The 16,966-nt window shown below is 39.2% G+C and overlaps 1 protein-coding gene across 3 annotated transcripts in view; it reads right to left on the minus strand.

The window, feature by feature from the left end:
• HTR3B (5-hydroxytryptamine receptor 3B) overlaps nt 1–16,966 on the minus strand; it is a 76,566-nt gene that overhangs the window by 17,341 nt on the left and 42,259 nt on the right. The window contains exons 2-8 of one of the 3 annotated variants that reach the window (XM_077249968.1): nt 16,187–16,243; nt 15,871–16,058; nt 10,995–11,164; nt 6,843–6,887; nt 5,744–5,853; nt 4,744–4,913; nt 3,503–3,660 (exon numbers count right to left, since the gene is read on the minus strand). In XM_077249968.1, the coding sequence (XP_077106083.1) occupies nt 3,503–3,660; nt 4,744–4,913; nt 5,744–5,853; nt 6,843–6,887; nt 10,995–11,164; nt 15,871–15,907 (690 nt within the window). In that variant the 5' untranslated portion in view covers nt 15,908–16,058; nt 16,187–16,243. Of the gene's footprint in view, nt 1–3,502; nt 3,661–4,743; nt 4,914–5,743; nt 5,854–6,842; nt 6,888–10,994; nt 11,168–15,870; nt 16,059–16,186; nt 16,244–16,966 lie in introns of all 3 variants that reach the window. The other 2 variants (XM_077249967.1, XM_077249969.1) reach the window with 2 other exon arrangements.

A 16,966-nucleotide genomic window follows, 5' to 3' on the forward strand; every position in this document is an offset into this window, starting at 1 on the left:
TTAAAATTTATCCTTTATTCAATTATGATTAAAAAGTCTTCTTGGCCCGGGAGTGTGAGGGCAGGAGTGTGCAGGTGCTGACGACGGCCGTTTCGCGTTGGTATAGCGCTTCTACGGGTCAATCAATAAAAACGCTAACTCGATGCGCATAAGGCAAGCCCTTACACAGCTCTATCGACAGGTAAATAAAAAAAGCGACAAGTCTCAGAAAATGGCGACACAAACCTAATTTGTTTCTGCAAAGTTCAGAATTTTTTTTAACCACTAAAATATAGAGAAAAAACTTTATAACTTTGTTGTCGCCGTAATCATACTGATTGGGAAAATAATGTCATGGGGCCATTTTACTGCAGAGTGAACCACAAGAAAAAAGTCCCCAAAAAAGAACAGTGGCAAAATTGCACCTTTTGCACCATTTCACGGCACTTTCAAAATGACAACTTTTCCCAGTGAAAAGCAAGTCTTGGACAGTTATCTTGATGGAAAAAAAAACAAAAAAACTATGACTCTTGGAAGAAGAGGAGGAAAATACAAACCCTGATGCACCAATGGCAATGGAAAAATTCATAGAGGATGGAAAGGGAAAAATGAAATTGAGATTTTTAACCCCTCAATTTTCATTTTTGCAATGTGAACAAGACTTAACATTGCCATTTATAGAAAGCTAAAATGCTTCTGCTAGAACTATATGTACAGTACAGTCTGGCATCTCTATCTCCCAGGCCTCCCACTCCTCCATGAAGCCGCATATTTCCATGCAATCCCTCTGACAGGTAATGGTGTGTGGCCTAATAGCTGATTCTTGCATTACTTGATGTGCAGCTGCGGACTCCATACAACACTTGCTAGCCGGTTTTGCAGTAATGAGGCTATATGGCTCATATGCAAATTAACGAGCTGTAGCATTTCAGCTTAGAGAAAGACGACATCTATTTGTAATTCAGAGCTGAACCACCAATTCTGGTCCTACGGAAAGTAGATAATAATGGCCTCTATTTGTTTTCATGGTTAACACAGTCTATAGATCGTGAAGTGCTTGGATTACCAAGACTAGGAGTTTCCCGTCTAGTGCAAATCCTCATATTCTCTGTTGTCTAGATACAGTTACCAAAAACACATGTAATTCATCTATTCATACTATCAAAAGGAATACTTCAAATTTCCATGGCAACTTTTAACTATGCATTTCATATATAAATACAGTCTAGGGATCATGTTTCGCGTAAGTAGACTTATAGGCCATGCCATGCTCTTCAAGTATTGTGTGGCTTATAAGTCTCCTTGCATTGACTTGACACTCTCCACAAGTTGAAACCTTACCCCTGACACCCCCTCTCTAGAAGTCTCTCATGCAGCCAAATAAGTTATCCTACTTTGCACTGATGAGGGGCAAACATCCCGAAACATGTGTCTCAACATGGAGTGTCTGGATTGGCTCCTTATCCTAAGGGCTCATTTAGACCTCAGTTTTTCTCGTGCTAGTTCTAGTCCATGGTTTTCACATATACCACTTGTATCTGTGCTCATATATGGGGCTATTCACATGTCCAATATTTTTCCCACAGGTAGTGGTCGATTTAATAAAATGGAGACTTGTCCTAATTTGATCCAATTGTTGAATCAAAATCGGCAGTGCAAGTTTGATGACATACAAGTGCAGTCCAATTTTCACGGACTGTCAGAAAGAAAGTGGAGAAACTTTTGTTTTCTCCACATAAATGAAAAACTGATGACACTCATCAAATTCTCATGAAATTCTTAGAGTTGCTGTCCTCTCCTCTGAAAATCTGAAGATGATAGATAGATAGATAGATAGATAGATAGATAGATAGATAGATAGAGTGAGTGAGTGAGTCATCTGACCCAGATTAGCTTAGCATCAGGTCAAACCATGACATGCAAGCATTTCTCCAGGATCAGAATATGCATTTTTTTCTGCTGGTTCACATAACAAAAACTTCACCCCCTATTCCTGGTGAAAAAAAGAAACTGCATATGGTTCACTGTCCCCATCTCTATGAAGAAGACACCTTTTGCTGGTTAGCAGCTCCAATTTTTGCTACGTATGCACTGCGCATTGACAGTTGATCAGAGAATAATCTGAAATCTGAGAGGGGCATCTGATACAGCATTAGGTCATGATCATGAAACAAACCTGAGATGGGCATTGGGTCATAAAACTAATCTGAGATGGGCATTGGGTCATGAAACAAATCTGAGATGGGCATTGGGTCAAAAAACTAATCTGAGATGGGCATTGGGTCATGAAACAAACCTGAGATGGGCATTGGGTCATAAAACTAATCTGAGATGGGCATTGGGTCATGAAACTAATCTGACATGGGCATTGGGTCATAAGACTAATGTGAGACGTGCATTGGGTCATAAAACTAATCTGACATTGGCATTGGGTCATAAGACTAATGTGAGATGTGCATTGGGTCATAAACCTAATCTGAGATGTGCATTGGGTCATGTAACTAATCTGAGATGGGCATTTGGTCATAAAACTAATGTGAGATGTTCATTGGGTCATCAGACTAATTTGAGATGGGCATTGGGTCATAAGACAAATATTATATGGGAATTAGGTCATAAAACTAATCTGAGATCAGCATTGGGTTATAAAACTAATGAACTAATGTGAGATGTGCATTGGGTCATAAGACTAATGTGAGATGGGCATTGGGTCATCAGACTAAAATGAGATGAGCATTGGGTCATGAGACTAATATGAGATGGGTATTGGGTCGTAAAACTAATCTGAGATGGGTACTGGTCATAAGACTAACCTGAGATGTGCATTGGGTCATACAGAAAAACTAATCTGAGCTGGGTATTGGGCCATAAAATTAATCTGAGATGGCCATTGGATCATAAAACTAATCTGACATGGGCATCGGCATTGGTTCATGAAACTAATCTGAGAAGGGCATTGTGTCATAAAACTAATCTGAGATGGGCATTGGGTCATCAGAAAAATCTAATCTGATACATCAGTGGGTCATGAAGCAAACCTGAGATGGGCATTGGATCATAAGACCAATATGAGATGGGCATTGAAAAGTCAGACAAATGTAAAATGGTCATTCGGTCATATGACCATGCCGAAATAGGCGTTGGGGACATAAGACAAATCTGAGATGCTTTCGGTCATGAAACAAAATTTAGATATGAATTGGGTCATAAGATAAATTTGAGATGTGCACTGGGACATGAGACAAGATGAGCATTGTGTCTTCAAAAAACACACACATATGATGTTTAATTAACTTGCTAGACTTTGAAAAAGGATTATACAGCCATTCTGACATGGATTTTCAAACTAAGTTCATCAATTTCATCAGGTCGAAGAGATATATTTAATAACGTATGCAGCTTGTATTGTGAAATCTGTGGACATGTCCCCCTTTAACCATGAGGATTTTTTATCTTAGTATTTATATTACATTTCTTTAAAAAGATGATTAAGTTGACTAAAAGATGAAAAATTTTGACATACGTTAAACTGGACCTGAGCGAAGCTTCCGCCATGGGTATGTAAGATCTCGTAGTTGGAGGGAACAGACAGGAGTTCCCACTCCCCATCATTTAGGAATATACTCTTGTCATTGCTGATTTCCTCATAGCTCCTCCAGATGGAAAGATTGAGATCATTCACTAAAACAAGAGGAAACTGACATGTTGTATAGGTTCATACTATAAAAAATAGCAAGTTTGGTTGATGCAAATTTGGTTGATTTTCTTCAAAAATATTTGGGGAATTTTGGTGAAATAAAATCCAATGCCTTGGTTATGGAATATACTTTTTTGCCCCAGGGATAATTACCTGGCCCATAAGACTGTCTATGCCTACAGGTGGTCCCAACAAGAATAAACACTACCCTCCTTAACCCAAATCAAATATATCTACCCCAGCTAACCAATAGGGCAAAGCTGTCTACAGGATGGAGTGAATGGATTTGTTGCAAATCCAGTTTGCATCAAATTTTTAGGAATTGCTCTAACATTTTGAGTTTCACTTTGCATGAATAGTCTTAAATGGCGACCAATATTTTTCACATTGCTGAAGAATGCACTAGCCAGAGAAAGCTCACATGATCTCAGGTGTGTTTCCCCATAACGCTTTGCAGCTATCACATCACACGTTCTAGTACAAGCAATCAGGAGAGATTATCATAGCCTGTATAAAAGCTGAGGTAGGGAATGCAGCAGCCAAAGAAAGCTCACATGATCTCAGGTGTGTTTCCCCATAACGCTTTGCAGCTATCACATCACACGTTCTAGCACAAGCAATCAGGAGAGATTATCATAGCCTGTATAAAAGCTGAGGCAGGGAATGCAGCAGCCAGTATATGGTGAATCCTTATAGTGAGAGGATGTCATAGATCGTAGCTTAACCAGATAGGGTTAGGCAGTTATAAAATACTGAAGACACTGTAAAGATAGCGTGCGACAGCACAACAGTGAAAAAGATTAGTGTCTGTGGAAAAGAGAATAATGTTATACACATCTTCTGAAGCAATGGAAGTTGAAATTGGGTTAATCAAAACATCTCACCCAAAAAATGACAGGTCATCAATTATCAAGCAGATCAAATAGAGGAGTTGTCCACATTGTTCTAAAGATGATGAAGCTTTTATCGCGTCTTGGAAATACAACGCGTTTTGAGGCTATGGGGTTTCTTTATATAATTCTAGCCTCCTAAATCCAGCATGGTTCTCACCGTGCTACATCCATTACCTGTATGTAAACAGCTGGTGAAGGTCAGGCTGCAGTTCTGTATATCGAAGGGAAAAGCATATGTCTCCAGACTGCACCCCGACACCACCTGCATGGGCTTGTAATTCCTGATGGTTCCAGAAGAGCTCACATAAACATAGGGCAAATCAGGTGACTTCCCATCTTCTACACTATAGGACAAAAATAAATTTTGTTATCCTGATGTACTTTATAACAATAAAATAATCTCATGGATCAAAATAGCATTTTTATATGGACCAGATTATAAGTACCATGTGTCTATCCTTACTGCATTATCCAAAATGATTAAGGATGAGCATATCAATTCTAAACTAATTGAATTCATGGTGAATCTTTAGGAATCCATTAAAGGCAGTAAATATGAACAATTTGCATTTCGCTTTGTGCAAATTGCCTAAAAGAAGTGACTATTGTAACCTGTATAAAAGCAAAAGCAGGAAACGCAGCAGCCATTTTATGGTGAATCTTAATAGTGAGAGGATGACACAGCAAACAACTTAAGGCCCCATACACATTAGACTAATGTTAGCTAAACCTACTAATATCGACGAGTTCGGACGACGGTCTAATCTGTATGTGGGCGCCAGCCAAATTATGGTAGGGAAAGATGTTGATTGCTCATGTCCAATTTTGAACTGCCATTCATGTTGTACTCCCTTACATAAGCCGCCGGCGAATTAAGATACTATACCGAAAGTGTGACAGCAAAGCAGTGAAAGAGATTAGTGTGTGTGTAAAAGAGAATAATACAAATTTTATTGATACACGCATCTTTTCAAGGTAATTGGAGGCTTTGGGGTACTTTTTATTTGCAGTAAGTTGATTATCTGTAAATCTAATTTTTAAGACAAATTTGGCCAAGCTGTTGAATTCCAGAAGATTTGCTCATCATCACTTATAGTTATTCATATACTGGGCGCAATGGTTTAAACACAGTGTAGTGAAGAAGCACTGTGACGTGGTAATAACTGGGACATACAATTCATTGATGACAATGTCTGGAACCCAAATTGCGTTGAGTGGTAGGGAAATTTCTCCAATTCCATCAAACTGACTTGAATTCCAAGCTAGAAATTCATCTTTCCACATCTAGAATAAAGAAAAGTAAATCGGGAAATATAGAGTTAATTGTTCTGTCTGTCTACACATTTACTAAAGTATTTTAAAGAATTTAAAAAATTCTACCAGTACTATAGGTGCTAGATCTTCCTTTCCCTAATTCCCAGATTGCACTGCGCAAAGGAGGAGGAGCAAGATGAAGAGACCCACCCCAACTTCTTATAAAGCTGCAAAGCTCCACCCCACTTCCTCAGCTTCTCTGCCTCTATAGACAGATTACACTTGATAACAGGCAGTGGGCAGCAAGTTAGACACGAGGGAGACATCTTGTTGCCAGCACTTAGGGATGATTTTTCAGGGATAAGACAACATAATTTTTAAACAAAATAATTTTCATAATATTTAGTTATCACAACTTGCCTGAAACTGCAACAATCATTTAAAGTGGTCACCTTTGTGCACGTCTTATTAAAGACGTTGTCCAGTACTTTAAAATTGATGGCCAATAATTTTAATAGGTCATCAATACAAGATGACAAGGGAACCCCCACTGATCAGTTGTTTTCTGTGCTAGTGGATCATTCAAATAAGGGGATGTGCAGTGTCCAGCCATGGCCACTGTAAAGTGGATGGAGCTGTGCTGTTCGGAATTGATCACATCTGGCCAGCAATGAGAACAGCTGATCAGTGGTGGTGCTGGGTGTTGTACACCCACCGATCTGGTACTGACTACCTATCCTAATGATAGACCATCAGTAATAAAGTACCAGAAAACTCTTTTAAGGTTAATTGAGGTAAAAAAAGGAGACCCCTATTCAGTACAACCTGTCTATGTACCGTTATAAAGAGCCAGTACGTTAATGTTACCTTCATTGGAGCTGAACGGTAAGTTTACGCCATAGGAGAGAAAATATCTGCCCATACGTAGCTTCCCCGACAATCACATCTGATTTGAAAGAGTTAGAGAAGCCAAAACCTTCAATTTATATATTTAACAGATGAGAATGTCGTCTACATACCTGTCTGTACCATATGCTTGTTGTCAGCTTCTGATTTTGCCCATCCTGGAAGATAAGAAAAATCTCACCATCTTTTGTACTGTGCATTGGAGTTTAGTATCCAAGGATAAAAGCAAACTAAATGTGTGATCACCGGGGACTTGGTGATGGGATGAAGCAGTAGTGAGCATGCGCGACCACTGCTCCATTCCTGTTTATAGGAGTGGTGGTCGCACATGCTAACAACAGCTCCAGTTACACAAGGAAGTTTTATTGGAACCAGTGGGGTCTGAACACGTAGACCACCAGAGATTATTCATACTTCATCTATGCAGTGGAAATATAACATATATGGCACAGGATGGGGTGTTACTATATACCAGGGCTTGATTCTATTTATCAAGTTGCCCTCAGCAGCGACACATCCAGTCTCTGCTCCGCTCATCTAGTCCAACACTGAAGGGAATATTATATACTATATAATTATCAAATAGGAGGGAGAATAGGAGTCAGTGATCCCAAGCCAGACAAGAAAGGATGCAGAAGAAGGAGGGAGCTGGTTTAACATTGCATGGCTCTTGCCATCACAGTCTCGTTTGAGCCAACCTATTCTGCAGCGCTGTACAGGGATGGTCATCAGTCCATTTCCTTAATGGAGTACTTAGATGCACATATCCTAGGGCCAATTTTCTAGGAAACCAAGTAGCCTACCAGCAAGGATATATGCACATGTTGTGTATTTGCAACAGATTTTTGCTGCACCAAAAAACAGTGTCTTGACAGGAAAAATGGCGCATAAAATGTGTATTTTTATTGCAAGTTTTTATGTGTGTTTTAATGCATTTTTAAGTGTGTATTTTCCCCTTTCATTCAAATGGGTAAAAATATGCAAAAAACGCTAAAATAATTGATGCAAAGATGCAAGGAGGAAATAAACAGAAATCTCATTCACTTTGCTGTTACTGCAAAAATATGCAGGAAAAAACCTGGCAAAAACGCAACATGTGAACAAGCCCTAAGTGAGTACAATGGCCATAATTTGACGTAATCTACTCTCACTCCATTTTGGCACAATGGAAATGGGATCCAAAATCTCCTGATTGGTGGGGTCCAAGAAGATAAAGTATGAAAGTCTTTGGTCAGATTACCTAGGCCTAAATGAACCTTTGCGAGAGCCTTGAAGTTAACTTGGGAACGATGGGGAATAATTCATTTGATGACAACAGTATTATATTATCCAGTAATACAGAAATATGTGATAAAAGGATGACAAATACATTTACAGATATACAAGTCTGGATGATCAGTGTTGACAAAAAGTTTAGTATTTAGTTCCATTTTGGGGGCTTAATCCCTTTCTGCCATCGGACGGAATAGTACGTCCGATGGCAGTATTCCCCTCTTTGATGTGGGCTCCGGCTGTGAGCCCGCATCAAAGCTGCGACATGTCAGCTGTTTTGAACAGCTGACATGTGCCCGCAATAGGCGTCGGCAGAATTGCGTTCCACCCGCACCTATTAACTAGTTAAATGTCGCTGTCAAACTCTGACAGCGGCATATAACAAGCACTTCCAGCCATGCGGCGTCATCGGTGCTTTGGCATAACAACCAGAGGTCTCCTGCAGACCTCTATGGTTGTTAATGCCGGATTGCTGTGAGCGCCACCCTCTGGTCAGCGCTCATAACAATGCTGTAATTTAGCTACATAGAGGCGATTTGAGCATCGCTCCTATGTAGCAGAGCCGATCAGGCTATGCCAGCTTCTAGCCTCCCATGGAGGTTATTGAAGCATGGCATATTTTTTAAAAATATGATATATTTTTTCTTTAAATATAAAAAAGTTCAAATCACCCCCCTTTCGCCCCATTCAAAATAAAACAATAAAAAAAAACCCTACACATATTTGGTATCACCGCGTTCAGAATCGCCCAATCTATCAATAAAAAAAGCATTAACCTGATTGCTAAACGGCGTAGCGGAAAGAAAATTTAAAACGCCAGAATTACATTTTTTGGTCGCCGCAACATTGCATTAAAGTGCAATAACGGGCGATCAAAAGATAGTATCTTCACTGAAATTTTATCATTAAAAACGCCAGCTTGCCACGCAAAAAATAAGCCCTTACCTGACCCCAGATCATGAAAAATGGAGACGCTACGGGTATTGGAAAATTGTGCAATTTTTTTTTTTTACCAAAGTTTGGAATTTTGTTTTACCACTTAGCTAAAAAATAACCTAGTCATGTTAGGTGTCTATGAACTCGTAATGACCAGGAGAATCATAATGGCAGGTCAGTTTTAGCATTTAGTGAACCTAGAAAAAAAGCCAAACAAAAAACAAGTGTGGGATTGCACTTTTTTTGCAATTTCACTGCGCTTGGAATTTTTTTCCCTTTTTGTAGTACACGACATGCTAAAACCACGGGTGTCGCTCAAAAGTACAACTCGTCCTGCAAAAAAATAAGCTCTCACATGGCCATATTGACGGAAAAATAAAATAGTTATGCTCCGGGAAGGGGAGCGAAAAGGCAAAACAGAAAAAAGCTCTGGGGGTTAAGGGGTAACGTTTCTCCTTGTGGAGAATGACAAGCCAAGCCTGGCATGTCAGACCAAGGAGACTTGTAAGCCATGCATGCTCTTCTGGGGTAACGTTTCCCTTCGTGGCGAGTGATAATCCAAACCTGGCATGTCAAAATGAGGAGACTTGTAAGCCATGCATGCTGATCTGGGAAATTAAATATGCAAATTGTCTCTTTAGAGAGGAAGTGAAAAAGAACTCTAGCGCCACCTATAGGAAGCAGCGATCCATGTATGAAATTGGAACCTGTTACTATGAGAAAATGCTTGTATAGACCAACTCAAAGCATTAGTATGTAAATGGTATAAAATACTAAAAATACTACTATTAATAGAAGAAAAACATTACATTTCATTATTAATAATAATAATAATAATAATAATAATAGTTGAAAAACAATAATAATAATAAATAATCTCATGCTGGAGACATAAACCAGCGGCTAAAGAACTTTGTCAGAAGTGGATTTCTTGGAAACTTGTGCTCCTGAATTGATTACTTGTTTTCTGTGTAGTTGTTTGCGGTTTATCTTTGATTAAGTGGGACGTCACCTTCAGATGACACATTAAACAAATCGCCGGCTCCTCGCACTATTTTAATTAGTTGCTGAGTCATTAATCAGGAGAACGATGTTATTCAGGGGTGCAGACAACGGATCTTCATACTTGTTTTCTACCTGTGACTACACGTTCTCCTTAGGATATTAATGGCGCCATGTTTTTTTTATTGTTGGGCGTCTTTAGAATGATCCAGTTAAATGGAGTCCAGCTGCTCTATGAGAGGTACAAAGTTTCACTTGTAAAATTAAAGAGCCTTTCCTAGCTATTTTTAAATTAGAACTTTTTTCATTTTTTATTTTAAATGTTCATTTTATTTGCCATATGATATTCTAAAAAAGAAAAAAAAGTTATTTACAGGATAGAATGTATAAAAAGTGTAAATTCATTATTGTAGTTTCGCTTTTAAGACAATTACTATGCAGTGAATTTTATTCTGCGCATTAGGACATTCATTACAAATTAATAGATTTGTTTGATTTTATCACTTAAGAAATTATAACAATTTTATTGGCATATTATTATAAGAATCAGAACTTTCTGAAACTATTCTAATCCAGTTAGAAAAAGACTTTCCGGAGAAGTTACGTTCATTCTTCGTCAGCTTCCGCTAGTTATAGTTTAAATCATAGAAAAAAAAAGATGCAGCAAAGACGACAAAACCGACAGCGATGCTGATCAAGGAAAAAGACCGCCGGTTCCTTCCTAAAGTAGCTTCACCTTGGAAAATCTTGGTGAGTCTGTCTTAACAACATCATGTGCTCATACCCTAAGACTACACAGGGGTTTAGAATGTTGCCTCATCCATACTAGTAGGGCAACTGGATGTCATACCGGGGGTTATCCTACATGAGACCTTCCTCTATAATCCAGACTGATGAGTAGCCCCCCGCCGACCCAGTCTGTCCATGTATTACATCACTTGATCGGCACATTTTAAATTTTTAGATCTCTTAGAATACAAGTATTTATTCTCTTTATATCAACGTTTTAGTGGAGCTTAATTGTAATAATCAGACTTAAAAAAAATATGACTTACAACATCCAGCACAGCGTGGACAAAGAGGTCAATGTACACCATGGTGGCTTGGCTCCAGTTCTTCACGGGTCTGACACTTTTACTGTAGTTGATCAGAAGGTTCGTTGTCAGATGAAGTAAGCTGGAATTCTTTATTTGTGGAACATCGATGGCAAATGTCTGCAATGCGGCTGCTGGAAAAAAGAGTAGTGGTATTTGTATTACACAAGGCTGGATAATAGATGGAGTCATTGTATAGGGATTTCTAGATACAGTCCTCAACACTGAAACTGCAACACCAAGAAGGAAACGTTGTGGAGTTATGGAAATCGCGGGCTGGAGATGTTACTGATCTGCACAGGTGATGTCACCCTGATGAAGACGGGCGCATCCCTTAGAAACGCGTTGGTTACCCTTTTTGTTCCTAACGCTGCTCCATAGCTCTGTGACGTCACATGCGAGCACACGTGAGCAGGTGCTGGCGGCCATTTTTATCAGCTGTATCCAGGGACGCCCCCGGCCGGGCTCCTCTGGTGCGGCGCAGCTGCTTGTGTTCCCTGCCACTATACCTCCGCTCCCCAAGCTCCAAGCTGCACAGCCGGACGTAGCGGTTGGTAGTCCCATCACCTGGTCGCAGATACACATTCACTAGAGTACGTGCTGTATCATTCATGTTCATGCGGCCATAGGATTCCTGCAGCTCGGGTGCTGTGTCAGCTATGTAAGGGCTTCTGTGGTTGCACTATTCAGCCACACCATACTCCTGCTTCTTTGTGTATGTATCTAGTATTTGGTGGAAATACTTTTATTTGTCGATCACCGCAAGTTTGGCATCTCTGGCCATATCCCCCAAGCGCAGCATCTGTTTTTTGGCTATTGTTTATTTTCACAGGAGTGGCACATATTCTGTTATTGATTCCAGTGGCTTGGGGTCAGAATTTCTTGGTCTGTGATCTAGTGGCGAGCGCCAGTGTTACCTAGCAAGATGGCAATGTAGGCTGGAATGGAGGTCTGTCCTTTTCAGCGACCAGTCCGGCTTTTGTTTTGGATGCAATGATAGCAAGTTATTGGTCTGTAGATCATGTGGGCATGAATAGCCCTAAGGGTTCATCACACCTACTCTCAGTATTATGGTGTGGGGTGGTATAACGTACAGTGGCTAGACCCCTAAAGTTTTCATTCCAGGTCTCTAACCACTTGGTGTTACATGAATTTGGTCATGAAACTAGTGGTGCAGCCATTTCACCAAAGTATCCCATGGGCCATTTTTCAACACAACAAGACTCATGTTGTTTGTGCTACTGTGAGCAGCCCGCATGGCCTAAACGTGCCACCATGTTCTGCATCATCTTCTGCTTTGCATTTACTCGGGGAGCAGCCACAAGTGGATCTTGATGATTTTCCCAAGAGCATTCAGCATGGAGAACCTTCCTCAGATGATTTAAAAACCTCACTGACCGCAGCCGAAGCTGTAAGTGCGGGGATTTCTGCACATGGCGCTCATATGCCAGAATAAACCGAGAAGCTTTGACCATTTTGTTTAAAAAGGTGCAGATGATGGTTCCCTTTCCTTCTAAGAAACTTCTAAGAGAATCGGTCGAATTATGCCAATCACAGTCTGATCAGACTTTGATCAGAGGTTGATTAGAGTGAGAGGTGAAGAGAAAAGAAAAAGAAAATAAAGTTTCTCCACTTTCTGGTTCTATAAGTCTGTGAAATTCGGACCGCACTTATAATCCGAGCGCGGTCCGATTTTTTTCACAGACCCATTGACTTGAATGGGTGATTGTTATTCGATTCTGGGAGGCAAATTGTGCATCATGCCATTTTTCTGTTTGACCACTCAGACATGTGCACAGCCTCATAGAGTAACATGGGTACAAGTGTGATTTGTCAAACCCACGGATAGCACTCGTCCGAGCCCTTAGTGATGCAATTTCAATGTTGAGAAGTGTAGTTTTGGAAAGATAAAGAGGTTGTCTAGGTTTTTTTTTTTATCTTGTTACTTGGATTTTGTAAACACATATTAATCACATTCAGTCACAAGAGTGTCACGTTCCCCTGGAATACCTGGAGGTAGACGGTCACGTCGGGTAATGAATCACAGGTCTTCTTTAGAGATGGTGTGATTTGTGTCCCATATTAAATGGATTTTGTTTCCTCTGGTGCTGAAGATGTTAATGACCCTTTCTATGCTGGTCAGAAACATGCAGCTCCATTTCAGCTGCTTCTGATCTGGTCATTACCTCTTCCTATAAAAACTGTTCAGACCTTCTTGTCCCTGCCGGTGAAAGATTTTTCTTGCTGTGCTGTGTGCTAAAGTTAAGTGATTGGAGTAGAGTTGTAGTAGTGTTCTGTGGTTTGTACATGTGTTTAACTCCTGGTCCCTGTTTACATTTAGTTTATTCCTCCCTGTCCCTATCCTCCTCCGTATTGTTGGTTAGTGCTTTTGTATGATACAGGTTTTCTGTTATCCCTGTTTTGTCTTTGTGTCTTGTTTACCCTACATTTCTGTCCCATGCCTCATGGGCTGAGGGAGGAGACAGATGAGGGTTTATCAGGAGCATAGTAAAGTCAGAGACTCAGGCCTCTCTACCTTCAAGAGTACCCCTGGGAAAGGGATAGTTAAGGTTTCAGTTCCAGGGACAGTTTGAGGCCCCCCTTCCTTACTGAAGACCATCACGTTTCCGTCTGCTCACATACTCACATACTATGTATTATGTATGTGATTTTCCCACACTCTGGCTTCCACCGCTGTCTCAGTGACCACACATAACATCAGTTGCTCATAGGACATGCACTTCAACCAGTGCAAATGCGCTGTAGGAAAGAGTGCTTCAGCCTGCCCATGTACGCAACATCTTTTATAATGGCACGTGCAATGTGGAAAGGCTCGAGAGTGGAAAAATCACATGCAAGATGTACGGGCCATGATCGGGCATATCGCCCGAAGGCATGACCAAGCGACTAGTGTATTCAAACTGCCTCTTTAGTGAGTCAGAGGACAGGGTGTCCATTACCGACTATTGGATGTAGCAATCCTTGAAGTCAATATCGACCCTTTAAGGAGCCTTGTCTCATGACTGAGTATATAAAAACAGAATCTCCATATGAAGGAGGCTGTGTCGGGGTTTCTGACCCCTCATCAGTGCAATGTAGGAGAATGGTTGCCTTTAATAGGGTTCTAGTGGGTACAGTTTACCTTCAAGGAGAACATCGAAGTGGTAGGGAGACTTAATTTTCCCCTGGGATAAAACTCCTTCAATTTCCTAAATAAGAACCGCTGCAGCAGCTGTAGTTTTATATTCTGCAGCTGCCAGAGCAAGGGACTGTAAATATACACAGCAGCTGCTTCAGAACCTCTTCTCAAAGTCAAACAGTGACTGACATGGGAGAAAGGAATGTCCTATCTAAAGTAATCCGTGACAGACCCCTAAAACAGGGAGAGCTGGACGCGTAGCCCCCGATCTCTGTATTATTTTCAGCTTCTGGCATTACAAGGTGATAAGCATCATTTATAGATTTGCCAAATACATTTTTTTCTTGATGTTTATGAAATTATCAGCAAATGTTACAGATATGTATTGTTACATTTATAAAATATAGTGAGAGTAATAGCACAGCACTTATAATACTGGCGGTAGTAGTAGTTTGCAAGTAAATACAATGTATCTTAATAAAATATTACACGGCGATAAACCAGATCAGATTTTCAATATACGAAGATTTTAAAAACTTTAGAATTTAGCTCTTCAAAGAAATGTATTGTATAATGAAAAGTTAAACAGTTTGGGATATATTTGGTGATTTTCTGCCTGTGTTTTCAAGAATTCTGCTTGGTGTCTGTGAGTAAAATATTGTATATTGGTAAAAGATCTAAAAAAAATTATTATTATCATTTTTATTAGTTAATGATGATAATAATAATAATAATAAAATAGTATTGATAATAACAATAACAATAATAATATAATAATAAAATAAGACAATAATATTAAAAATGAAAAAAAAATATTATAAAAATAATAAGATAAAACTATAATAATAATAGTAATAATACAAGATAATAATAATAATACAAGACAACCATAATAATAATAATAATAATAACATTGATAATAACAATAATAATAATAATATGATAATAAAAGAGGACAATAATATTAAAAATGAAAAAAATATTATAAAATAATAAAATAAAACAATAATAATAATAGTAATAATAATAGTAATAATACAAGATAATAATAATACAAGACAACAACAATAATAATAATAATAACAACATTGATAATAACAATAATAATATGATAATAAAATAAGACAATAATAATATTAAAAATGAAAAAATATTATAAAAATAATAAAATAAAACAATAATAATAATAGTAATAATACAAGATAATAATAATAATAATAATAATAATAATAATACAAGACAACAATAATAATAATAACATTGATAACAATAATAATATAATAATAAAATAAGACAATAATATTAAAAATTTAAAAAATATTGATTATAACAATAATAATAATAATAATAATAATAATAATAATACTGCGATTAGTGATAATATTAGCAATAGCGTATCATTGTCATCAGCCACAAGCATCGCCAGTAGTACAATTTAAAGGGGCAGCTCTTCTATAACTATAGGGCATTTTATCACATAGATAGGCCACAAAAGACAATTTTGGAATCTAATAATCGTATTGATTGCAGAACCATTACTCACATAAATGACTGTATATTTATATTTCTACAACCAAAATATCCCAAATATAAAAGAAAACCAATATTTCGGATATATAGTTACATATAAAACTTTTCCAAGTGTAAAGGTAAAATAAGTGAATGTGATTTTATGTTACATCCATATAGAGCACATACCTGATAGCAGGATCATGGTCACTGATACATCCGCCATCGGAGGAGTTCCTGGACCAGTCTCTCGGTATTCTAGGGGCAGCTTCTCGCTTAGTTCTTCCACCACACTTTCCCATATACAGACTCTCCAAGGCCGCCGCGCTCCTCGTAGGAAACGTCTACGGTTACCTGTAAATGAGCAAACTCCCCGTCTACCCTCCTCATTGTGAGTAATCCTATTAAAAGGCAGATTTGATCTTTTCTAACAGAATCGCTGATACCACAAGCTCTCGAAAAGCTGCAAATGAAGAGCTAATTGGATTTGGTGCAGATCTTTTACCTGCGGTTTAGGCCCAGCCTGTCAACGTATGACTTTCATGCCAGGCAAATATAGCATCTGCAACAGAAAAGATAAAGACATCTGGGATCAATGTGACCTAATGGAAGGAACGAAGGACGCTCTTAAGGGGAGAAGAGTGGAAACAAAATCTATATCTCAGCCTCCAAAATAATAAGAGGTGGAATCAGGTGGCAACATTTCCTCCATAAAGACAAGGCACCATAGATCATGTACATATATATATGGAGAAAAGTATAAGATGCACGTCTTACTCACTGAATTCAGGTTTCCCTTTCAGTCCCATTGCCCCACAGTGTATAACATACGGCCCCATTGCCCCCAGTGTATAACCTCCAGCCGTCAGTGTATAACATCCGACCTCTCGCCCCTTGTGTATGACATCCGGCTCCTCACCCCTCAGTGTATAACATCCGGCCCCTCTCCCTGGTGTATAACATCTGTCCCCTGGTGTATAGCATCTGGACCCTCACCCTCCAGTGTATAACCTCCAGCCGCCAGTGTATAACATCCAACTTCTCGCCCCTAGTCTATAACATCCGGCTCCCCACCCCTGGTGTAAAACATCCGACCTCTCGCCCCTAGTGTATAACAGCCGGCTCCTCATCCATGGTATATAACATCCGACCTCTCGCCCCTAGTGTATAACATCCGGCTCCTCACCCCTAGTGTATAACATCCGACTCCTCACCCCTGGTGTATAACATCCAACCTCTCGCCCCTAGTGTATAACATCCGGCTCCTCACCCCTGGTGTATAACA

Source organism: Ranitomeya variabilis, chromosome 4 (genome assembly GCF_051348905.1).
Source record: "Ranitomeya variabilis isolate aRanVar5 chromosome 4, aRanVar5.hap1, whole genome shotgun sequence".
NCBI lineage: Eukaryota > Metazoa > Chordata > Amphibia > Anura > Dendrobatidae > Ranitomeya > Ranitomeya variabilis.